Source organism: Nyctereutes procyonoides, unplaced genomic scaffold (assembly GCF_905146905.1).
Source record: "Nyctereutes procyonoides isolate TBG_1078 unplaced genomic scaffold, NYPRO_anot_genome, whole genome shotgun sequence".
NCBI lineage: Eukaryota > Metazoa > Chordata > Mammalia > Carnivora > Canidae > Nyctereutes > Nyctereutes procyonoides.
Genome location: NW_026575146.1, coordinates 65,594,154 through 65,618,955, shown reverse-complemented (window position 1 = coordinate 65,618,955; position 24,802 = coordinate 65,594,154). Strand labels below are relative to the sequence as shown.

The following is a 24,802-nucleotide window of genomic DNA, read 5'->3' as shown; positions in this document are numbered from 1 at the left end:
AGTGTTCTAATTGTTTCCCCTTGTTAGGTTAGGGGAGCATATTTCTCTTGCTGCTTTCAGCATGTCTTCTTTCTCTTCAGTTTTCAGGGCTTTGACTACACCATGTCTTGATGTGAATTCTTTTGGGTTTATGGGGCATAGGGTTCCCTCGGCTTCTTGAATCTATAGGTGCTCATGTACTGCCAAACTTAGGAAGTTTTCAGCCATTATTTCTCTGAATACTTGTTCAGTCCTGTCGTTCCTCCTAGTTCTCCCAAAATTCAGTGACAGAATATTAAACTTCTGTTAATAGCCCACTGAACCTTCAGACTGTTCATTTTATTCAAATTTTTAAAAAAAATTCTCTTCTGTCCAGAATAGTAGTTTCTATTGCTCTTCCAGTCAATGCGAACACAATTCTGTCATTGTAACCATCCACTGTGTTTTGTATTCTAGTCTTGTATTTATCAGTTTTAAATTTTTCATTGGATTCTTGATATCCATTCCTTTGCTGAGGCTTCCTATTTTCATTTACTTCTTTTGTGTTTATAACTGCCCCATGGAAAATTTTTATTATGCTGCTTTATGCTCTGCCAGATTAAAAAAAAAATTTTTTTTAAGTAGGCTCCATCCTGAGGAGCCAAACATGGGGCTTGAACTCCCTATCCTGAGATCAAGACCTGACCTGAGATCAAGAGTTGGATGCTTAACAGACTGAGCCACCCAGGCACCCCTCTGTCAGATAACTTTAATATTTCTGTCATCTTGGTGTTCATATGTATTGTCTCTTTTCATTCAGCTAAAGATCTTCCCCATTGTTGATATGATGACTAATTTTCAATTAAAACTTGGATGTGAAAAAAAAAACCCATACTTGGATGTGTTAGGTCCTGAGACTCTGGTTCTTATTTAAGTCATCTATTTTAGATGACTTTGTTCGATAACACACTGGCAGGGGGAAAAGGCACTGGTGGGAGAAGTCTAAGCTCCCGGTTCAGCTGCACTGTCACAGAGGTCAGGATTCCTCAACACTGCAGAGGTGAGGGGCAAGATGAGAGAGTTCCTACACTCCTGTAAGCCTCAACAGGTACCTCCCTGGCCTCCAAGAGGAGGGGTGCCTTATTACTGCTCCTGTGGCCTCATAGATACCTCAGTGGCATGGTGGGACTATGTGGCTTCATTACCCCTGGGTGTTGGTGAGGGGAGGAATGCCTTGTTACTACTGCCTGGTAGGAATCGAAGCCCAGGCTCCCACATGGTCTTACTCATCGTACTGGGCAGAGGGGCTTCTTACTGCCTAAGGAGGGTAAACGTCCCAGCTCACTGTGTTTGTTTCTCTGACACCACAATGGTGGTAGCTGTCTGAGGCTCTGACAAAAGTCTAGGCTTCCCACTTGGTCTTTGCTGGTGGGAGTGCCAGTGGGGCCATAGTTTCTTCTGTTGTGTTTGGCTGGAGTAGAACAGATACTGTCTAGAAGTTTTCTGTCTTGCTAGGGTGCACCTTTCCTGATCCTCCGTCTAAAGAGGAATTTTGTTTGAGCGTTTTGTCTGCACTAGGCATTTCCAGGTTGCTGGCTCCTTAACTCCAAGTCTGGGATACACGAGGCAAAAAGAAAAATCAGCCTTCTTCCCTCCCCCTTGAAAAGTCCTCTGACATTTGTTTTTATATATCCTACCCAGGGTGTTTGGTTGTATGCTGAGGGAAGAATAGGGAAAAGTATGTCTTTTCTTATCTTCCTGGAAGTGCAAGTCCAATCATTTACTTTTGTGGATTCCTTCCGATGGCAATTAGACAGAAAGTTATATGATTTTACTAATTCTCTTATAATAGCCTCAAAGAATTCAAAGGTTTAACTAAAAAGTAAAGTACAAGCCATGGATTCATTTACTCTTACCTTGCTCGCTGCCATTTGTATAAATGTTAAGATTGACATATGCACAAACAGGACCAGGCAGGGATGATCCTCTGGTGAGTGTAATTTCCAGGGCAGAACCCTTTAACTGAGCACATGAGAGTATGTGACTGAGTAATTGCAGCATTGGCCACAGTGTCACCAACTAACAGCAGCTACTTTTCATACCAAGAGTTCCATACAATTCTGAGAGCATATTCACTCTCATCATGAAATAGGCAAAGCTATGACTTTTCCCTTCATGTTTCTCTTTGCACCTTGTTCTTTTAAAAATACACAAAACAGAAAATGAAACCATCTTGTACCTTGCCCCACTGAAAAGCCCAACAGTGACACCCAGCCCCTGCCTGTTGGTATAATCTGCCCCCCAGAAAGGAGTGAGACAAGGGGTAAATGATGGAGTCAATGAATGATACAGAAAAGAACTCCCTCCCTTGTCATAAATGACCTATTTCTGAATTATGGCCAGTATCTTCCATGTCTTGGTATTAGATTTTCATAGTTGCATCTAAAATGTGCCAATAGGAAATGGAACTGTAATTTTATGTACGACCTACTACCAGAAAAGTTAATTGCTCAAGTCAACTGCTATTTGCTTTTAACTCAGCCACAGGATCCACAATAGTAACCTCTCTGGTTTTATGTAAAGCAGGCCCATGGCCCCTGGTCCCCTGACAGTATTCCCCAGAAGAACAGCTCCACCATCCCTGCCTCTACTCCCTGACACCCCTCCCGGGCCCCACCTGTACCCCAGCACAGAGGATGACACCAATCAATACTGGGGGCAGAATATCAAAGGGTCACCCCATCAACAATATAAAATCAAACCTTAAGTCTCTTCACAGCTCAACAGAACCCAGAACTCACCTGCATTTCTTCTTGAATAATGATTTTATCGGACACTGGAGCTGGATACGGTTTCAAGGGAGCTTTTATGGTGGCAAATATGAACTCCATGTGGCTTTCGATAACATTATTCAGATACTTCCCTTCAGACTTTGCTTTATAATAAACTGTTATTTCATCAGTCGGAACCAGATTGCACTGAAAGCACATACAGAAAATTTTAAAGGGAAACACATCTGTTAATAAAAATGTATAGTGCTGAACAGAGCTGACACTCCTGTGCTCCTGCCCAATGTTCCTTGGAAACAAAGGAGTGACTGAGCAAAAAAGCACTCCCCACTCCCGAAGCTCTGAACTGAGGCAGAGCTTACACGCATCCCATCACCAGCTGGAGTGGACTCCTGTGACCTGGAACTGCAGGTCTCAGACACCCAGCCTGAGGAGGACTGGTGGCAGGTGCAGGAGCCCCTCCTCAGGGTTGAGGGGTGGGAGCTGCTGGCTCCCTCTCCTGGTGGGCAGGCAAGAGGCCTGTGCACCTGCCCTGGCTCCCAGCTCTCTTGTGAGGAAGAACCCTCCTTGTCCAGATCCAACAATGTCTCCCTGAGCTAGGAGCCCTTCCTCAGATACCCACTGCCATCTCCAACATTCTGTGCCTTTCAGGAGGCACATCCAGATGATGATTCTGCAGAAACCCTGAAGAACTGACAGAGGTGGACAAGGCATAGGTTGGCTGAAAGCTCCTGGTCAGAGAAACAAAAGAGCCACGTCCAGTTTGCGGTGAATGAGAAGGGAGTGGAAGGGGCCTACTTTTCCTGCAGAGCACAATGGGAACGGACCGCAGATGAGTGGCTAATTTTCATTACTCAAATACAATGGTTTATACTACCTGCCTCTCCTGTCCTCCCCCACAACCAAAAAACCAAACAAAACTCCCAATTAGCTTGTTTTTTACGGGACAAACTCACCTTTTTGCGAAGTTTCTGGATGCGATTGATGACCTCCCGAGCCACTCCTTCATCTACCATTGACTGGTCGGGGGTGACATCTAAGAGAACCAAAGCCTGTAGGAATGAACAGTGCACAGCATGACAATCAAACAAGGAGGAATGGTTCTCTTAAACTCAGCAAAATGGTCTAGGAGTTAAATTCTGAGAAGTCTGTCATGTAACACTATTTATTCATCCAAATGAGCAAAGGAGATAAAGTTAAACTAGTTTTATTACGGTTCAAGTGCTTCTTTGTAAAGAGTTATTTCTTCCACCAGGACTGGTCCAGTGCCTCCTTTTCTTTGCAGGTGCCACTCAAGGAGATGTGGGACTGAGTCTCCCGTGGAACTGCTCATCTGTGTGATGAGGAGTCCAGCAGTCACTGCCCTTGCAGGAAGTGGGGTCAAGGGCTGCATGGCTCGTCACACTGGGCTTGATGGTCCATCAGTGTGAATCAAGACATGGTTCTACAAGGACTACAACAAGTTTGACAGGACTTAAAACACATCTTCTTGACTTTGCCTACTTCCTACGCCATCTGTGGTGAAGGATGTCGATGACGATGTGGTATCACAGCCAGCACAGAGAAGGATACACTTGTAAATCAAGCACCAGTCCCACAGACGTTTCTGAGAAAACCTTATCACTTCACGGCGGCAAGGTAGGACAGAGCCCCCCCAGCCTTTAGAACACGAACCATGTCAGCAATCTCAGAAGACTAGGATACTTCTTTCAGTGACTCTTCATGCTGGCCGCCATCAGGGTATGTACACATTCTCCTGGCCTCCTCTCCTAGCTTCTTCCCTGGTGGCTCCTCATGCTGTCTGCTCACATGGAGCTTGGCCTACATCTAATTCAAGCCACTGTGAAAGGCTTGAGCAGTCTGAGGAGGCTGGCCTTCCTCACATGGTAGTCGCCATGCCCCCTGCACATGGCCTGTTACCCACAGAGGGGCTTCCACAAGCTCCCCAACTCCCACCCTGCAGATCTTATGAACTGTCTGCCCAGAGAAGGCTGGTCAAGAGCAAAGAGAGATACTCTGACCCATCACAACAAAAAGCGCTGGCCCTAGAATCCAGAACTGCTGCACACCCTCCTCTAGGGCATTCTTCCTTCACCTGTCTCCACGCCAGGATTTGGAAAGGAGCTCTTTGCTCATTTCTACCAGATAACCTGTGAGGCACAAGAGTAAGAACTAGCTTACTTCACTGTCTCTATGACTGGCTCATTCCTTGAAGGGTAGGGTTACATCTTGTTCATTTCTGTAGGGCCCAATACATGGGACAATTATAGGCAAAAGTCATAAAATGTCTATTTACAGACATGCTAAAAATGTGTACATGTTAAGAGCAAACAATGAAGTAATTTGACAAAGCCCACCTAAAATGAATACCTAGTTTATTTACTCTGAGATAAGCTGTCAACACTCAGGAAAGGCACAGGTAAATACTTTTTCCTCTTCTGTTACCTTCTGGTAAAGAAACGGGGTAGGAAGGAGACATACCTGGGCATCTGAGTGTGCTTCATACTGCGTCGTCCCTCCTGTTGTCTGATCAAAGGTGTACATGAGGCGGATGTCCTCTTCATGCAGCTCATGGCCTTCGACAACAATGGTCCCTGTCGGAGAAGCAACTGCCACTGTCAGCCAGTCCCTCTGTGTCCTCCTCCTCACACCAACCACCTGCAGTACCATCATCCCAAATTTTAAAACTTCACCACATCAAGTTGTAGAGACTTGGAGGGGTCATGTTCTCCCGACTCACGTCACCATTGCAGTCAAGGATGCAATAGACTTCCTACACTTCCGCACACTGCCTTGAAGACAATTAAATCATTGCCAACATCTACCCATGTAAACAGACACCCAGGTCCAAAGGCATATGCCCCAAGATGATGTATTCCCATCATAAAGACAGAGGATGATGCACGGAAGAAGGTAGGCTCAACAGTCCAGGAGGACCCAGGCTCTCCCCTCACTGGCTGTAGGACCTTGGTGCTCCACTGTCTGCTGAGCAGAGTGGGGAAGAGGATGAAGTAAGCAGTGTCAAGGTCTGGGTGCCATCCTCCCACAGTAGGCAGAATGCATGAAGAGTGGGAGATGGCAATTTTCCCAGATTTCAGGGAAGCCTGCTGCAGTCACCCACAATGATCTTGGTCCCTGAGCACTGGGCTGTCATTTTGACTACGTCACTCTGTTCTGAAAACTACTCTGCTTTTCATCAGCATAGAAATCCATTCAGAAAGTAGTTTAGAGGGACACCTGGGTGGCTCAGTGGTTGAGCATCTGCTTTTGGCTCAGGATATGACCCCGGGGTCCTGGGATGGAGTCCTACATCAGGCTCCCCACAGGGATCTGCTTCTCCCTCTATCTGTGTCTCTGCCTTTCTTTCTGTGTCTCTTATGAATAAATAAAATCTTAAAAACAAAAACAAAAAAAGTAACGACTCAACTTTTAGTCACTAGCTTATATTTTATCAAAAAAGAATATGGGGCCTCTACGGGACATTTTTCCCAATTCCCCATAAGCATTCATCTGAATTCTGAGTCCTTCCATCTCTCCTCATGACTTTTAATCTCGGAAGGAGCCCAGGCAATCAAACACCTTGTGCCCCAAGATGGCTGCACGAGGTCAAGCAGCCATAGCAAGACCCAAGTTCTACTCGTGGCAGAGCTGAGAATTCCTGGGCACCTGCAAAGTCCCCCGAAGGAAAGGACAGGGGCGAAGTCCCCTTTGCTAACCTCCTTCTGTTGTCCTAGACTTTTCCTTCGGGGCACGTAACAAAACTACCATTGTTTCCACAAATCATCAATGGGGGGTTAGGACGATGTCTGTCGCACTCATTTCTGGGTTCCCAATGCCAGCCAAACATGAGGGCTTTATAAAGTATTTGCTAAATTAGTCCAAATCCAGTCTTGCTCAAATAAGAGACCAAACTATGAATTCTTGATGTCTTAGAGAAATCATGATAAGTTCTGTACAGTTCTCCCTAGAAGCAGCTCCAAACCTATTGCTAAGTTCCATTCTCAAAATCTACTTTTAATCTTTTCTGCCAAATGTATTCCGGTCTTCATTCACACATCTCTAAAAACCATCATGTTTTTTCTTCACAAGCAATGACCTTGATACCAGGGGCTCTGCTCTCCCTCTCACTAGGGTAGTTTCTAGGCTTCTATGAGCAGGTGCAGGTTCAGTGTAACCGAAGGTCGACCCACCTGGTTCAGTCATTCTACCTAGAAATTCAGCCCAAAGGAATTGATTCCACAGAACAGTGATGTGTGAAAATGCTCACTGCCGTACTACTGCCAATAGTAGAAGAATGGAAACAATCCAAAGAGCCAACATGCATCCCCACGAAGGAAAACCATTGCAATAGTTCTCGAAAGAGCTCTTTACAGACTAATGATGCATATAGAATAAAAATTGTAAAATGATAAAGTGAATGTGGAATATAAAAATATAAGCATGAAAAACACATTTACAATTACAGTGTGGTCTCCACTTCGTGAAGTTGCGCTTAGTGACTGTCTGCATACCAGAATTTTTATGTTGCCCAGCACCAGCAGAGAGTAGGCACTCAGTCTGCAGTAAATGGATGGGTGATGGCTCAGGGATCATTTTCAGCCTTTCCTTTTTCTACATTATCAAAATTACGTTATAAACTTTTTTATAACCAGAAGAGGCTGTGACAATGTAGGTCAAGCAGGAGCCCAGGGGTGAGGTACGCCAGGTGGGGGCCACGGACGGTGCGGGCAGGGCAGACACCCACCACTCTCCTGGAAGCGCTCCAGCTCCTCACTGCTCAGCTGCTTGATGGCCGCCATGACTGCCCGGAAGGCTCCCTTCAGACGCTTCCCTAGGACCATGTGATCAGGTTCTGCCCTGAGGCGAATGCCATACTTGTTTTTATCTGTAGATAAGGTAACTTCTCGAACATTCAATTCCTGTAATTGGTAGCCAAGATGAAACAGCAAGCGGGAGATGAAAACACGCGTCCACAAAAACTTGCATGCAAACGTTGCTGAAAACATTAGTCACAACAGTCAAAAAGTGGAACCACCCTAATGTCCACCAACTGGGAAAGTATAAACAACATGTCATCTATCCACACAAGGGAATATTACTTAGCAAAATAAAGGACTGAGGCTCCGACACAGGCTATACCATGAATGACCCTTGGTGTCACGTGAAGGAAGCCAGCCTCAAAAGACCACTTGCTGTCGGGTTCTGTTTACATGTAATATCCAGAGCATGTGGTTGCCAGGGCATGGAGGGCTCTTGAAGGCAAAAATGGCATGTGAATGCTAATGGGTACTGGGTTTCTTTTTGGGGTGATGACAATATCATAAAATTTTAATGGCTATACAACTCTATAAATAAATATCTTTAAGATATTTCTTGTCCCAGGACACCTGGGTGGCTCAGTGGTTGAGTGTTTGCCTTTGGCTCAGGGCATGATCCTATGGTCCTGAGATCGAGTCCGACATCAGGCTCCCTATAGGGAGCCTGCTTCTCCCTCTGCCTGTGTCTCTGCCTCTCTGTGTGTCTCTCATGAATAAATAAAATCTTAAAAAAAAAAAATCTTTCTTGTTAAGAAGATTCTAGGGATCCCTGGGTGGCGCAGCGGTTTAGCGCCTGCCTTTGGCCCAGGGCGCGGTCCTGGAGACTCGGGATCGAATCCCACGTCAGGCTCCCGGTGCATGAGCCTACTTCTCCCTCTGCCTATGTCTCTGCCTCTCTCTCTCTCTCTGTGACTATCATAAATAAAAATAAATAAATAAATAAATAAATAAATAAGAAGATTCTAGACTTAGAGGAGCGCCTGGGTGGCTCAGTTGGTTAAGGGTCTGACTTGGTTTTGGCTCAAGTCCTGATCTCAGAGTCGTGAGATCCAGCCCCGTGTCAGGCTCTGCACTCAGCAGGGAGTCTGCCTGAGACTCTCTTTCCCTCTGCCCCTCCTTCACCCTCTAAGTAAATAAAATCTTAATAACAAAAATGAAACACTGTCAGGTCAAAAAATGCAAGTTGAAGACTATAAACATGGCCCTCTTTAGCACAAAGACAATGGCATGTGCACACATGTATACGTGTGTGTGTGTGTGTGTGTGTGTGTGTGTGCATGCACAGCACTCCAACAGCCTGGTGGGGAACGCCTCATGAACACCCCCAGGCTGGGTAGGTGGGAAGGGACTCACCCTGTACCCGATGCCGGAGTGTGAGCTGCTCACAAACAACGCATGCCCACTTGTTACTTGATGATGTGAAGGAATAGTTTTTTGGGTAATTATCAAAGGGTACTTTGGAGAAGGTAAGTGGATGAAGATGCTCAGTGACCGAACCAAGGTAAAGAAATCCACTGATCTTGGAATTGCTTTTAGACAATTACAATTACATTGTAAAAATGCAAAACCCCATGCTGACTCTGAGCAACGTGTGAGATTCCGTGGACAGTTAGGTACGTGGAGCTGCTGATGTATGGGAGGAAGAGTGCCAGCCCTGATGATCTTCTCAAAGACAGACATCTATTCAGATGAAACAGATGAACCAGCAATCTTACCTCAATGATATACTTCTCCAGAGACCTGATCTCATGAAGAGCTTCCGGATCCTGATGGATAACCACGATTTCTTTCAAAGGATACTAGGAGGAAGGGGACAAGGAGTTTACCAAGCAGCCAACCCTTGAAACTGCATGAAAGGAAAATGTTACATGTTTTATTCAAATCTCAAGCTCCAGACTGCTCAGGCTTACCCGGCACTAAGTCTTTCATACCCTATAGTAGAACAAAAACCAATGTCCTTCCTGGAAGTGCTCTCTTTTAAGAAAATATTCCAAAGGTCTAATTATTTGGGTCTGTGCACAGAAAATATGATAAGGCGTCAAACCTTTATTGGAATGGTTCTGCGGTCTCGAATCACTCGTCCCAGTTCAATCACAGACTGCATCCGAGACACGGCGCTCTCCGTGCTCTTGTCAATCAGCTCCTCTCTGGTGGCAGAGGTGAGGTGTGAGGGAATCCCCAGGGGAGGCCAGTGACAGGCCTCCAGTGGCAGTCCCCAGTGACAGGCATACAGAATGAGGAGGGGAGGCTGGTGGGGAGGCTGATTCTTACCGAACGTGGGGCAGCATGAGGTAGTGGATGCTCTGTGTGTCCTTGTCCTGGACAGAAACAGGGTCGATAAGCAGCTTTAGATTCTGGTACATCAATTCGGTGAGGAAAGGTGTATAGGGGGCCTGCACGAGGACAGAGGGAGGCATGTCATTCACACACAGCCATTGCTAACTGACCTCAGGGAGAGGAAAACAGCAGCTCTGCACGCACGAGTGGGGACGTGCCTGTATTCCACACGCCATTGGGAGACAAATGGCCTTTCTGAACTTGGTGGGAGGGACCCTGTGTGGCACAGCAGCAGAGGTACAGCCGGGGCCCCAGTGCATCCCTCAGGGAATCTGTAATCAAAACAGGAGCCCGGCCACGACCAAACATCCTCACACCTCAGAAACCTTGTCGCCGAGCTGGGGAAATGCTTCCTAGGGTGAAGGGGAGTGAGGTCAGATTCCTGCTCGTATGTGTTCAGGGAGCGAAGGGAAGGATCACGCCATCAGGCTGGAGCAGCAGTGACAGGACATAGGGAACCCAAACTGGCACCTTCACTTGTGTATCACTGAGTATTTCAATTGGAAGGAACACGTTCCAAGTAAAACATCATTTGTGATGTGTTTGTTTGGTTAGCTACACTTTCAGGAGCCTCCCTGTTACATCAGCAGGAGCCACATAAAGACGAGGCACATGCTCACAGGGAGCTGTGGCTCTGCCGTCTTGAGGCCAGCACGCTGGCCCAAAGTGCTCTATAGTGGTGGACAGGAAGAGCCAGCTCTGGCAGCACATCTCTCTTAGCCCTTGCTGACATAGAGGAGACACAAGATTTCTGAATGGGGCTAGAGATTTAGGTTGTTTGATGATTCCCTCTATGTCTGGGTCTGTGAGATGAGCCCAGACTAGCCTCAGACCGAGGGCACTGCCACAACAGCTTACCATCAGTCTGCACAGAGACAGCAGGACACTGAACAAGGTCTCCAGGGCCGTAACACAGTCCTCCACCCCGTTTTCACCCTAGTGAAGGAGACCGTGAGAATCAGGTCAGGTGAATGAAGAGCGGTGGCCCAGAGAGCACAGTGCACAGGCTGGCAGAGGTGGATAGGCAGGAGGCTGGCGTGGGCCCTGTGCTCCCCACCTCTGAGGGCCTGGAGGCTGTGCACATGCAACACATGCAGACGGTTACAAACAGAAATTTAAATTACTTTTAGAGAAGATTTCTTATTAAAAAAAAACATATATACTGTGTTTTTAAGAAATAATGACACTAATTCATCGTAGGAAAAACACTAGTAAAGGTTATAAATTAGAGAAGTCAACCATAGTGAAGTTCCAGACACAGGTGATGTGAACCGTGTAGAGCGAGCAGTGAGCCCCTCTGCATATGGGTGTGTGGTGTTGATCTATTTTAACAAAAATGAAATCACTGTTTTGTGAAGGGCTTTCGTCATTCACCCATTGGGAGCAGACTGGCAGACAGGGGCTCCATCACTTGGCCCGTCCCCAGAGGGCAACTGTCCGCACATACTGGCCCTCTAGAGGACGACACAAGGGGCCCCTCCTGAGATCACAGCCAGCCCTGCTGACATCTGTATGAGTTTACATGAGTTTCTTCTGTGTTTTAAGAGAATCTGTGGAGCTGAGTCCTGCATGGCCCTGAGACTCTCACTCCAGCAGGACATGTCCTGAGCTGTCTTGAAGGTTTGCAAGTGGACTTACAGGCTCCTATCTATCAAATGGTGATAAATACAGCTTACATACAATGTGAAAAGGAGAAGGAGAAAGAGCTTCAGAACACAGAGCATTTGGAAAGCCTCCGTTCTCTCGACAGTCACCTTCCCACAGTCCTGCCGCTCCCAGCAGCAGCTTTTGGGCACTCACCTTCAACCTTCTGCGGTTCATCCTGACGTACCAGTTGGTGAGGACATCCACAAACTTGACCAGGCGAGGTACCACGGTATACAGCCTGTAGGCTGAGAACAATGACCAGGCGGTGAGAACAGCTGAGCATATTGGGGCAGCAAGGGCCCTGCCACCTCAGGGGAGGCAGGAAGAATCAAAGCCACACTGCACTGACGGCATTGCCCAAGGTGTGCTACGTGGCTGTCAGGGTGTCCAGGCATGCTCACCACCACCCTGTGAGTGCCTACAGGCTCCCGTGATCAATGAGGAAAACAGAAGCCCAGGACCCAGGGTGGGGAGGCCCAGGCTGCATGCCGCACGGCTCCCTGTGGCCCTGTTTCCTGGTGTGGTGCGGGGAGGCAGCACCACCAAAGCCCGATTTCCTTGCACTGGGCTGCCCTGAATATCTGCGAGGACATGGTAAATGCATCGACACCCCTGAGGCTGAAGCACAGCACAGGCCAGGTTTTTCCAAGCAGAGCCACTTTGCCAATGTGAGGATAGTCCGGCTGACCCATGGGGCAGGTGGACCCCAACCCCCTCCAGAGAAAGCCCGGCCCAGCTGTCAGCAGAATGGGCTCCCCAGAGGCTATAGAACAGGGAAGACAGCTGGGATGGGTGGTAGAGGACAGACGTGAGGACTTCTGAGGAACCCAAGGGGTGATCAGGAAGGGGTGCTCAGCCAGTCTTGTTGAAGCTGTGGGCCTATTTTTAGGATTCCCCATCCACCTCTCTGTTAACTGATACTCCCCATTACATACACACCCCAAAACCAAGAGTGAGACCAACAATTACAAACAAATATAACTTGTATTGATAAGTGTTCAGTGACCAGGCCTCTGGTCCAGACCTCCATGATGAGAAGCCACCAAGGCAGAGGGCAGCTCACCAAGACCAGAACCAAGGCGCCAGCGGCCTGGCCTCAAGGAGACAGGTGACTTCCAGGGCTCATCATGCCCCTCACCTTCTAGGAGGCCAGAGCTCCCTGTGCTTAGGTGTCGACCCTTGGAGGGCACACCGAGGCCTCACAGCATGGCTGCTGGGCTCCCTGACGAGAACTGCAGACCCCCAGGTCCTCAGAACCCTGAGGGCTTGAGGGACAGAGCTGGCAGGCCATGGCACCGGGAACCCTGCAGAGGCCGTGGACACAACGGCTGCTTGACCTCTGGTTTCCAGGGAGACAGACCCCAGCCGGCACACATGCGCTCAGGCATGGCTAGGCCCTGCTGTCCTCAGGTGTCCTTGGATAGTACCCACCGTAAGGAACAGAGTAGGTGGGTTAGAACCGTGGAAGCCCATGTGGTGCCTGTGGCAGGCGGGGTGAGGCTGAGACCAGTGTGTTTCTGCAAGTCTTAACAAAAATAACATTTGAAAGGTTGAAAGAAACAACCAATAACCTACTGCTCTATATCTCTCAAAATGTCTATAAAACTTCCTGTGTTTAAAAAAAAAAAAAACATGGGTAAATATGAAAGGGCGATTAGAGGAGAGCTCTTCTTTCCAGGAGGACAGCCCAGGAGAGTCATACCTGCCATTTCCGTCTCAAAGAACCCAACCAGCGACTGCATGCAGGACAGGACCCACCGGTCTGTGACATTAGCGCTTTCTCTAGCTGTGTTCTCGTTGTAGATGAATTCCATTTCTTCTTCCTGGAAAATGACAATTATTGCATCGATCTGCACACTTAGGGGAAATTACTGTATAGAAATGAACACTTCAAATCACGTCACCCAAAAGTAGGCCCCCAGAGCAATCCACAAGACCCTGGAACTCACTGGCAATTTAAATTTCTAATTTTCAGCAACACTTTCTAAATAAGCTTTAAACGGGATATTAAGTCCCCAGTTAATGAATTGCATTTTTACTGAACTAAATAGAGTTTAGGAAAAAATTATTTCTCTGTACCAAACAGTGATTACAAGTTGAGAAATACTCCAAAATCTTTTAAATGCAGGGTTTAGTCACTTTAAACCTGATGAAGGAAAGCTAGTAAGGCTGCTAGGATTGCCTATAGACTGAACACACACACTTGGAATTAACGTCTCTGCTAAAATTGTCCATTTTACCCAGAATGCTCTGTCAGACTGGCATTTCCTTTACAAAACCCTCCTTGGGCTGAAGGTGTGCCTCACGTCCCCTCATGCAGCAGCAACGCCAGGCTGGCGGGACTGTAGCCCTGATCCAAGCGTGCTGATGGAGCTGGCCTCTGGCCCCCACACCCCTGCTTGTGCTCCCAAGCCCCACACGAACAGAGGCCCACTTGGCCAGGAGGTGGCAACAACAGAGGCAGGAGCGATACCAGGGCCCAGGGAGAAGCCTGCGGTGGGAGAGGAGCAGAGATATTCACAGCTTAGGCCTCCAGCCAATTTCCGGAAAGGAATAACGTTGCATGATGTAAGGGATGCGTGGTACTGGGGTCTGACCCCAGGGGAGCCCTGAGAGCAGAGGCAGGGCAGCCTCCCAGGCCAGGACTCAAGTGCACACACACCACAACCCTCGTTTCCCTGACGACCCAGTGGAACGTCTCTCACTTTCAGAGTCTGGACCGAGATGCCCCCTCAGAGCACTGCGTGCAGCAGCCTCACCCTACCCCCACCAGCCCTGGCTCCATGACGGGAGGCAAGTGGGGCAATGAATGAACCTCTAATGCGGCTCTTCTTTAGGGGATGCATGACAGCCCCCGGTGGCTCAGAGCCCTACCCACAGGGACTCTTGTCGCACCCCTATGGAGCAATGACCTGAGCAAACCCACTTGACCCACACCTTCTGCAGCCTCAGCACGTTCTGGATAAAGAAACGGTAGGCATTGTACCAAGGGAGCAGCACATCCTTCAGGACATCACGCACACCCTCCTCCTTAAATCGCAGGTTTTCTGCTCTCACCACTGGGGAGTTGATCAGATATAATCTGAATGAGGGGAAACGTTAAATAAAAGAGGAATATACAGATTAAAACAAGTACTATTACTAGACTTGTTGATACTGAAAACACTAAAATCAGCATTTTTTTAATATAAAAGGAGAGAATTATGAATACTCTTCTTATGGTCAATGTAAAACTGATAGAACTCTTACTCTGTGCAAGAGACCAGCGGATACTAAGGGGAGACCTAACCCCATATGGATGGGGCCCTTGAGCAACCAGGAAGCAGGCCCTGTGCTCGTATGCATGTGGGCCTTGGGTGGACCAAGAGGGAGCAGTGCGGCCCCCCTCCCAGGACGCCATGCACAGGCACGGGATTCACAGAAGAGCAGCCACCAGTGGGCTCCCAGAAGGAGGAGGTGGGGATGTCGCCAGACATCCTATGGACAGTCCCACTGCGAAGACTTCTCTGGCTCAGGTTGCCGGTGTGCCAGGGGTGGTCTAATAGCTAACTGGGGGGTTGGACACCCCGTGAACTACTCCGGGGCAGCCTGAATGTGCTCAGGCATAGCCCCTGGGTGTGGGTCTTGTGTCTGCCACAGGACAATGCGGAATGAGACCGTGGTGGCTCCTTTCCCCACACTTTGTGGGCATAACCAGGACTAACATTTCAACAATGGCTCACGTTTCTTTAAAAGCATTTCAGGGGCAGCCCCGGTGGCTCAGCGGTTTAGCACCACCTTCCGCCCAGGGCATGATCGTGGAGACCCAGGATCGAGTCCCTTGTCGGGCTACTTGCATGGGGCCTGCTTCTCCCTCTGCCTGTCTCTCTCTTTGTCTTTCATGATTAAATAAATAAAATCTTTAAAAAAAAAAAAAGCGTTTCAGTATTAATGTTTAATTGCTCTAGCATAAATATGCTCACAGGGCTCTTGTGAGGAGAATGTACAGAAATGAAATAAATGGACGAGATGGCGAGCTGGGGCAGGAGTGAGGCAGAGGCCCAAGTAGCCAGCCTGGGAACAGCACAGGTCTTGGTTCTCACAACACCTCTGGGCTTCCAAGCACTTGTTAGTGAGAAACTGCCTTGTGGGTTTGGAGCCAACACCACAACCAATGTAACCATCCCCATAACAGACACAGAGCTTGAAAGAGCTAATAATACTTAGCTCTTAGTTCCAAATCTATGGAACACGATTAACAGGAACAGGCAATGCTTACATAAAAAGGGTATGAGACACAAGGCAGAGGGCTGGCGTTACCTGAGGGCGTCGGCACCATATTTATGGATGATTGAAAGTGGATCCGGGTAATTCTTTTTTCGTTTGCTCATCTTCTGACCATCACTTGAAAAACAAAAGAGAGATGCTGATTGTCTCTTTATATATGGTCCCAGGTTATGTGCAGATTGGGACACAGAATTGCTAGTGGGATCAGACACAGCAACACCCAAGCTTCTCTCTGAACCCCGTGGTGATTCAGCTAAGAACACAGGCTCAGCAGCTATTTCAGAGAAATGAAAACTCACATCAATGCAAAAACTTGTGACGGGAGCTCACAGCTCTATTCACAGTCTGGGCAGTGAGGAGGGATGGAGGACACAGCATCCGGAACCATCCCCAGAGGATCCCACTGAGTGGGAAAGCCCGTCCCTAAGGTCACAGGTCACATACGTGAAATGACAGAACTAGGAGAGAGGGAGCAGGTAGCGGCTGCCAGAGACCAGGGTGACGAAGGACCACACCAGGAACCTGGACCTTGCTGGTAAATACAAGCCAACATGGCAGCACATGAGGATGTGCAAGTGGGCAGTGTCAGGAGGACTGGGGCCGGACAGCCTGGCCCAGTGCTGAACACCGGATTTGAAAAAACCTGATGTTTGGGGCAACCTGAGCAGGCACAGCACACAAGGGCTGTCATGGTCTCCTAGCTGCGCACAAACCTAAATTCAATAACATTTTCAATGAAAAAAAAAAAAAAAACGCCGCAGAGCAAGACTGTAGAGCCAGACTCTCTGGGTATGAAACACGAATTTACCATTGTTTGCTGTGTGACTTTGATCAAGCTGCTTAATTTTTCTGTCCCTCAAATTCCTCACATATCAAACTTGAGCAAGAAAAGAATCCACCTCAACAGTTGTGGGGCTTTGATGAGAAAAGACGCACATCTGCTACAGGGCCTACACGGTGTTGGGGCCATCACCCCTCGGATAGGACATGAGGCATGGTACTCACAGCAATGTCTTTTCTTATTAATTTCCGTTTTTACCATTATGACTATAGGCAATAGAAGAAAAAAAAAAAACACTCCCCATGATCCTGGAGAGCTCTGGAAGCCAGGGCTACAGGCACCCATGTGCTTGGTCCAATTCTCAACGACCACTGTAACTTTATCACCAGCACTACCACAGGATGCACGCCTGCCCCGCCCCCGTTAGCCTAGGTGTCCAACTGCCCCTCCCCTGGGGATGAGAAGTGAGTGACATGGGGTATGCTGGAGAGGGAGCACAGAGACATAGTGATGGCAGAGTTGGGGCGAGCCCAAGTGCCTGTGCGCACAGAGAGTGGCTGCCAGAGCAGAGAGGGCTGGGCTGGGAGCAGGACCAGCCTCTACATGACAACGTGCACCTGCCTTGCCAGGACCAGCCCGTTCACAATCACGTTCCTGAAAGGCGGCTGTCCAAAGAGAGCAGTGGCCAGCACCAGCAAGGTGTAAAACCTGGAAAAATCCAAAGAAACATATCAGCGACAGGAGAAAGGGAACTTAAGCATTCCTAGGTTTATTTACTGGACTGAATTTCTACTTCAGATTGGTTACACTTAATTATCCTTTATAGCAAAGGTTCTTAATCTGGTAACACATCAGAATCACCCAGGTGTGCTGAAAAATCACACAGGACCAACCACAAATCAGTGAGGTTAGAAAAAAATAAAATGTGATTTAAAGCAAATGAAGGCCTGGAGTGAGATACTGGCCCCAACAGCTGAGGACAGTACTGTCTCCTCGCCAGCACTGGCTGGTGGCCACAAGGCAGAGCAGGGACAGGACTGGGCGGCCGGTCAGGACCTCCAGCTATACTGGGCTGGAAATGCAGAGACACATGTGACCTCAGCACAAGGTCACATGGGACAGTCTGATGACAAAACATGCAGAAGACGTTCTCACGTTGGACATCAGAAGGCCTGAGTCTGCAGGAGCACGGATGATGTCTCTGCTGTTGCCTTGCTAGCTAGCCTGTTCCCTTGAATCTACCACAGCCCTGCAGCCACCCCAGGACGTGGACGGACCGGATAGGTGGGACAGGCAGCCCAAGTGTGATGGAAGGGGAGGGAGGCAGCGAGCACACAGCGACCATGTGAGGACGGTGAACGGCTGGCAGCCATCACCAGTCCTCAGACAGCTTAGGGGCAAGGCATCTGGCCTCCAAGAAGGGTTTTGGACCTGTTCCTAAAAGAAAAATGGGGTGGACACTGAAAATAACACCTTCTGGAACATTAAGGCTGGAATTCAATCAATTTGGGATGTCCACAGCAGGGTGTAAGGAGACAACGACAACAACATTCCTCAGACATTTCTGCAACATCACTAATGACAGCGTAGTTAGAACCTGGACCAGCTGAGCTTCTCATCCACAAGGAGAAAGTACCTCACCTTCCACCTCAGAAAATGAGGGCATCGCTTTCACCAGGCACCAGACAAACCAACGCCAAAACCCTCCCCACTGTAGTGTGTCCTTCTTCCCCAGCCTGGATTTTTTGGAATAGTAATTTTATAAGGTTATCTTTAACATCGGAGTACATTTCCAGTGAACCCTTAGGTCAGCATCCAAACCACTGGACATTAAGTACTCATTAAATATTTGCAAATGACTTAAACAGGTTAAAAACACATACTGGTCTGTATCACTTAATCTTCGAGGATGTGAAATCTATTCCAAAATCTCAATAAAATAATGCAAACCCTGAAACCACAGCTTCACTGTAGTGAGAGATCCCAACCCCAAAAAACTTGAACAGTGCATGGGGCAGTGAGGGGCAGAGGGCAGGAGCAGAGCCTGTCTTGTTTGACACAATCTCTGCAGCACCCAGCTGATAAACGCCAGGTGCTCAGGGCGAAATCGAATCAGTAGAATGACTAAAGGAACAAGGAACGTACCATCCTCTGGTCTGGTCAATGCCTTCAGCGATGAAGTCTGCAGGGAACGCATCATCAAACTCCCTTTTGTTTTCAAAAGGATAATGAACTTGAGCATAGGGCATGCTGCCACTCTCGAACCAACAGTCAAACACTTCGGAGATGCGCCTCAACACTCCTTTCCCGCAGTGAGAAGGGATGGTCAGGTGGTCAATACTGAGAACGAAGCAAAGACACTTCTATGAATTTTAACCACAGAAGATCTTACAGTTTAATAGCCGAGAAGAAACACAGCCCGACAAGATGACATACACATCTGCAAACGGGCGTGCTGGCAGCCCCACAGGTCTTCAGAGGTACTGGGAGGGCTCCCCTGGGGTTCAGACCCATGTTGCCCCACAGCTGACTCTAGCATAGAGCCCACCTCCCCAGCAGTGCAGGAGCCATCAACAGGCAATTAAGGGGATGAGCGGTCGACTTCAGCACACAGCACCGCCACCTGCTCCAGAGACCATGTCGGCGCTCTCTGGAAGGGCAGGACGGGTGTGACCCCAGCGCTCACAAACTGACCTCTCTCTGTGGAGATCGGAGACCTTTGCTCCCGTCAGTTCTTCCAGTTCTGCCACCGACCCGATGCAGACTACCTGTCAGGGCAAAGTTGAAGGGCAAGGGAACCTCAGAGCCAAAGACCACACAGCTTTTGTCTATGCAACACTCATGCTCGGCTCGGAAACCTCTGACCTTCGGGACAGGTGTCACCAATGTGGCTCACACTCACCTGAGACTGCAGGTCACCGAAGGGGTGAGTGGGCTCCACTATTCCACACCTGCCACTGTCTTAGGAGTCCCTACTCAGAGAGGACCTCATGACATCTCCAGACGCATACCTGCTGAGAGCTTACTAGGCTCAAATCTCTGCCCAGTGTAACCAGGGTAAGTGAGATGCCTAGACTGTGACTCTGAGACATCTCAGTGTCTTCCTGGCACATGAATTTGGCTCTTTAATCTGGAATCTTTCCAAATCAAAGCTAGAACTAAATGACTGTGCATGGACTGGATCAAACCAGTGAGATCACAAGACATCACTCAGGGTTACACCCAGGCAAGAAGGCAGCTGGGGCCTGACAGGGTCGACATGCTGGCAGCCTGAGTAGGAGCTGCGGTGGGTTCTTGCCCAGGGCGCCTGCCAGCTCAGGAACATAACATCCTCAGCCCTTCCTCTTCGGTCCTGAAAGGTCTGACTCCGCAGATTCCCGGCCACCCTCCATATCCCTGTGCCCTAAGTGTGTCCGTGCTGGACAGAGGCTGCATGGCATACATCTAGACCCATACACGTATTTATACACACAACCACTTGATTTTACAAATTCAAGGTTGGCAATGCTTTGGTAATGTTTTTTATCTGCTACAAGGAGGGTTTCACATGATATGACTCAGTGCAGGTCTGATCATCAGTTCCTCACAAGGAGAGAAAACGGGGTGAGCAACAGAAGAAAAACAATTCAACCTGTGGATTTCCCTGAGAAAAATACAAATGCATTCTTTCAGAGGGAGATTTTCAAAAGTTATATTTAATGAAAATAAAGTAAAATTAAACCCCCAAATTCTTATTTATACAATTCTAGGAAGGAATAAAGAGAAACAGATGAAATAAGAAAGGAGCAAAGAAAGAACTAATCCACATGCACTAACGAAGTGCTTCAGCCAAAATCAACACGAGAACACAGGGCCCCTGTCTCACCTCCTCGAAGTCATCGCTGACCCACAGGGGTATGGGCGTACCCCAGTATCTGTTTCTGGAAACTGCCCAGTCACGTGCATCTTTCAGCCAATTTCCAAATCGCTTTTCTCGCACGAACTCTGGGACCCTGCAATAAACAGGTCAGACGGCCACCCCGAGACGTTAGTAAGTAAACCTGTGGAGATCCACATGACTCTCTGTGTACGCTCTGTGGGCTGACGCTGCCCTGGATGCTGTGCTCACTCCTGCGGAGACAGCACAGAAAGCTCACAGCACTGCCTCTATCTGAATTCACCTGCTCTGGAACAAGAACCCCACAGCACACATGCTCCCCTGTACTGCTCCCTGGGGAGGGGATGGCCGCAGCCCTTGGCCAGTCACTGCGATCCAGCCAGCCTGCCTCATGCAGACTCGTCTTTCAGGGCATCCACACAACACTGCTTTCATGGACGCTCATGAGTAGGGCTTCTGTCCCTACACGACAGGCTGGGCTATGAGTGGCTGGTTGGTGGCTGCCTCGTCAGGTTCCTGGGTGGTCCACGTGGTAGCCTTCACCCTGTAGCCCCCTTCCCTCCATGCCCCTCCCCCAAGGTTTTGAGTGCTTGGGACTAGTCACAGCTTATCCTGTGAGGTTTAGCTCTGCAGGAAATCCTTCCAAGCAGCAGCTGAGGTCGGGCACCCCAGCGGTGCCCCGAATTATAAAGGTCAGTTTATGGGTCTGCACCCTCACAAGGCCACAGCCTAATAGTCACCTCCTGCACTTCACACAGTAGGGCAACTGAAGAACTTCCAAGGAATAAAAAATGAAAAACTGTTTTCTTGAGCAATAAGGATCAATCTGCTAGAAAGTATAGAAAACCTATAGCTCATGGGGCACCTGGGTGGCTCAGTTGGTTAAGTTTCCGACTCCTGATTTCAGTACAGGTTGTGATCTCAGGGTTGTGAGAGGGAGCCCCGTGTCGGGCTGGGCACTCAGTCTGTGCAGTCTGCTTAAGATTATCTCCCTGTCCTCCCCTCCTCATGCTTGCTCTTTCTCAAAACAGACAAAAAGAAAGAAAGCTATAGTTCATAATTTATTGCCCCCAGATTCTCCCTATACTTCGAAAACAAATACAGTGTTTAAGTCAGGCTGGGTTCTTGTGGAAGTAGGAAGCAGTGATTGAAACTGTCTTCTGTGATATGCAGCTTCAGCCTTCCTTCCTTCAGCCCTGCAGGCTGGAGTAACCCCTCCCTGCGGGTCACATCCTAGCTGAGAGAGGCTCCTGTGCCCGCAGTGCCCATCAACATGGTCTACGACTCAGCACACATCAAAAGCAGTAAGTACAAATGGCTTCTGTAGGTATAATAAAAAATGAACATTTATCCTGAAAATGACTGTTATTTAAAGCTAACAGAAAACAGAAATCCTCCCTCCGCAGGCCTTATCATAGGAAGGATGCTACTTCTCTCATGTAATATTTAAATTATTTTGTGGTCCCGAAAACACAGAATAAAAAATAGCTTTATAGCACACAATGGAAGATGGCTATTATAGTTATTATGAGCTTGCAAGTGTAAGCCAGAACCCCCTAAGCAGGGGACAGGACACTGAAGACACACATCTTGCTGCTCACCAGTAACACAGGTCGTTGTTCTGCAGGAGTTGGCCCACCATGTGCTCCACGCGCACGAACCAGCTAGGCACAGCCTTGTAAATCAGGGGAGTATCTGACCTGGAGGAGCAAAAGTGCAGGGCACGGCTGGTCAGACGGAGGCACACGGGCACCCATGGCAACACCAACTTTTAGTTTAAATGCTACTGCCACGACCACCACCTCTTTGGCCTTCTGCTAATACTCTTCCCCCCCCCACCTTTTTTGCTAATATTAATGCCTATGTCCTTGGCACTGGTCATCTTCCTCCATAACACCAAGGTAAAAAACCATAAAAGAACAAGAAAGAAAGTATAGTTCTGCTGGCGTATGACAGATCTCTAAGAAATAACGTCAGCATCAGCAATGAGGCAATGTGGGAAGAAGCTTGATACCACCGAACATTCCACTTTCATGCCTGTCGGCATGGCAAGGTCTTGGAATCTAACCTGTGTCATGTTCTCTCTCTCGCCAGGTTCCAGCACAAAATTTTAGAGATATGTCTCATCCTAAAGAAATGTGGCCCCAACATAAAACATTTGTACATGTTGACACTTCTCAGACAAGTGTTGAGGAAAACAGTAACTGTACATTCATGGACTCAAGAGTGCAGGCTGCCAACATTAGCCCTACAGGGTACAAATGGGAGGGGAACCACAGACGGACAGAAGGGGCACATGCACTATGCGTCCCCCACAGGCTGCAAGCTCGAGCTGGGGGTCTTCGCTTTGTCTCACCTCCAGCAGAACGGGTAGCTGTGAGTGAGGGTGCTGGCAATGAGAAGCCGGCCTCTTTCCTTCAGGGTCCTGATTATGTTTTTGTCAGCATCCTGTTAAAAAAAAAAAAAAAAAATCTAGCCATTAAAATATCCTGTGATACTTAGTAACACAAAATAATTAAGTGTATCATTGCAATCTGATATTCTGACCTCTCTACCATAAATAAAAGGTAGAAATCACACATGGATTATAAAATACTCAGTCTACATTTTAGGCACACTCTAAGTTTTGGAGTTGAGTAAGCACTTCCATACCATGTGAGGTAGTGAGGTCTTCCAGCAGCGACGGCCCTGAAGCCACAGAAGCTGCTTCAGTGCCTGGTTTCACAGATTCCTGCCTGTGAAACTACAGCATGCTCCTCTGAAGACACTAGACCCTTCAAGATAATACCTATCTTTTCTGGTTATATGTGCCAAGGCAAAACAAACAAAAGAAAAACAACTTCTTAGGAAAAAAAATACAGATACTGGAATCTACTTAATAAAAAGCTAATTGATTAAAGAAAGACACGTGATGACAGAGACACAGACCTTCACATACTGTCCCATGAAATCTGTCACTTCTGCTGTGAAACAGCCTGAGGCATCCACAGGGCAAACAGGGGGAGAGTCTTTCTGAATGATGTTGAAGTCCATACAGACCCGATAGTCGTCCTGGGGAGAAAGGGAATGAGATAGAGTGTGGGTGGTGATAGATTTACAAGAAAATGCTTCAGTATTCTGACACAGAACTGTAATCAACTTTAATTATCCTCTTAGCTGAAGTTAATTCAGGATCATTTGGACAATCCTGGAGCCTTACAGTTGGACAGGGATTACATCATCTCCCTAGCCATTACCTCACAGACCCCTATATACAGCAGGGCATCCACTAAGGGAGGAGTAAGATGACACACATGTATCTGTGGTGAACACAGACACAAAAATGCTCAATATTCACAAACTCCACTCAACACTATAGTAAAAGAATCATTCACCACAATCAAGTGGGATTCAATCTGGGGATGCAAGAATGGTTCAGTATCCACGAATCAATCAACATGATATATACCTCATTAACAAAATGAAAGGTAAAAACCATATGATCCCCTCAATAGATACAGAAAAAGCATTCCACAAAATACAACACCCACCTGTGAAAAAAACAAAGTGGGTTGAGAGGGAACATACCTCAACATAACTGAGGCCATATATGAAAAATCCACACACAACTAACATTATACTAAAATGGTGAAAAACTGACAGCTCTTCCTAAGATCAGAAACAAGACAAGGATGTCCATCCACTTCTACCACTTCTATTCATCACAGCACTGAAGTCCTAGCCACAGAAGCCAGACAACAACAAGAAATGAGATATCCATATTCGTAAGAAAGAAGTTAAACTGCCACTTGGCAGATGACATGATGACTACAGAAAACTCTAAAGACTCCACCAGGGCAGCCCCGGTGGCGCAGCGGTTTAGCGCTGCCTGCAGCCGGGGGTTTGATCCTGGGGACCCTGGATCGAGTCCCACATCAGGCTCCCTGCATGGAGCTTGCTTCTCCCTCTGCCTGTGCCTGTGCCTCTCTCTCTCTCTCTCTCTGTGTCTCTATGAATAAATAAATAAAATCATTAAAAAAAAAAAAAAGACTCCACCAAAAAAACTATTAGAATGAAATCAGTAAAGTTGCAGGATGCAGAATATACCTATTCTATCTAAATCAACCTAACGACAGCCTTAATTTCTCATTACTATTTTTCGACTCCTGATCAGCACCCTTGCTAGCACTCACAACATGACTTTTACCACTCATGTTAATAGCAAGCCAATTCCACCTATCAAAAGAACCTTTAACTCGAAAATCTGATATTTCTATACACTAATAATGTAGTAGAGAAATTAGGAAAGCAATCCCATTTATAATTGTACCAAAGGTAACAAAATACCTAC

General features: G+C 47.7%; 1 protein-coding gene across 2 annotated transcripts in view; it reads right to left on the bottom strand.

Annotated features, from left to right (window-relative positions):
* The window catches only part of IARS1 (isoleucyl-tRNA synthetase 1), a 68,395-nt gene that overhangs the window by 12,109 nt on the left and 31,484 nt on the right, over positions 1 to 24,802 (bottom strand). Inside the window, exons 11-30 of one of the 2 annotated variants that reach the window (XM_055309952.1) lie at positions 23,401 to 23,523; positions 22,829 to 22,920; positions 22,074 to 22,172; positions 20,461 to 20,587; positions 19,290 to 19,363; positions 18,741 to 18,935; positions 17,217 to 17,303; positions 15,848 to 15,931; positions 14,486 to 14,630; positions 13,251 to 13,371; positions 11,702 to 11,793; positions 10,760 to 10,837; positions 9,836 to 9,957; positions 9,609 to 9,711; positions 9,280 to 9,363; positions 7,492 to 7,666; positions 5,229 to 5,341; positions 3,704 to 3,799; positions 2,760 to 2,936; positions 1,875 to 1,980 (exon numbers count right to left, since the gene is read on the bottom strand). In XM_055309952.1, the coding sequence (XP_055165927.1) occupies positions 1,875 to 1,980; positions 2,760 to 2,936; positions 3,704 to 3,799; positions 5,229 to 5,341; positions 7,492 to 7,666; positions 9,280 to 9,363; positions 9,609 to 9,711; positions 9,836 to 9,957; positions 10,760 to 10,837; positions 11,702 to 11,793; positions 13,251 to 13,371; positions 14,486 to 14,630; positions 15,848 to 15,931; positions 17,217 to 17,303; positions 18,741 to 18,935; positions 19,290 to 19,363; positions 20,461 to 20,587; positions 22,074 to 22,172; positions 22,829 to 22,920; positions 23,401 to 23,523 (2,293 nt within the window). The remainder of the gene's footprint in view (positions 1 to 1,874; positions 1,981 to 2,759; positions 2,937 to 3,703; positions 3,800 to 5,228; positions 5,342 to 7,491; positions 7,667 to 9,279; positions 9,364 to 9,608; positions 9,712 to 9,835; positions 9,958 to 10,759; positions 10,838 to 11,701; positions 11,794 to 13,250; positions 13,372 to 14,485; positions 14,631 to 15,847; positions 15,932 to 17,216; positions 17,304 to 18,740; positions 18,936 to 19,289; positions 19,364 to 20,460; positions 20,588 to 22,073; positions 22,173 to 22,828; positions 22,921 to 23,400; positions 23,524 to 24,802) is intronic. The other variant, XM_055309951.1, reaches the window with a different exon arrangement.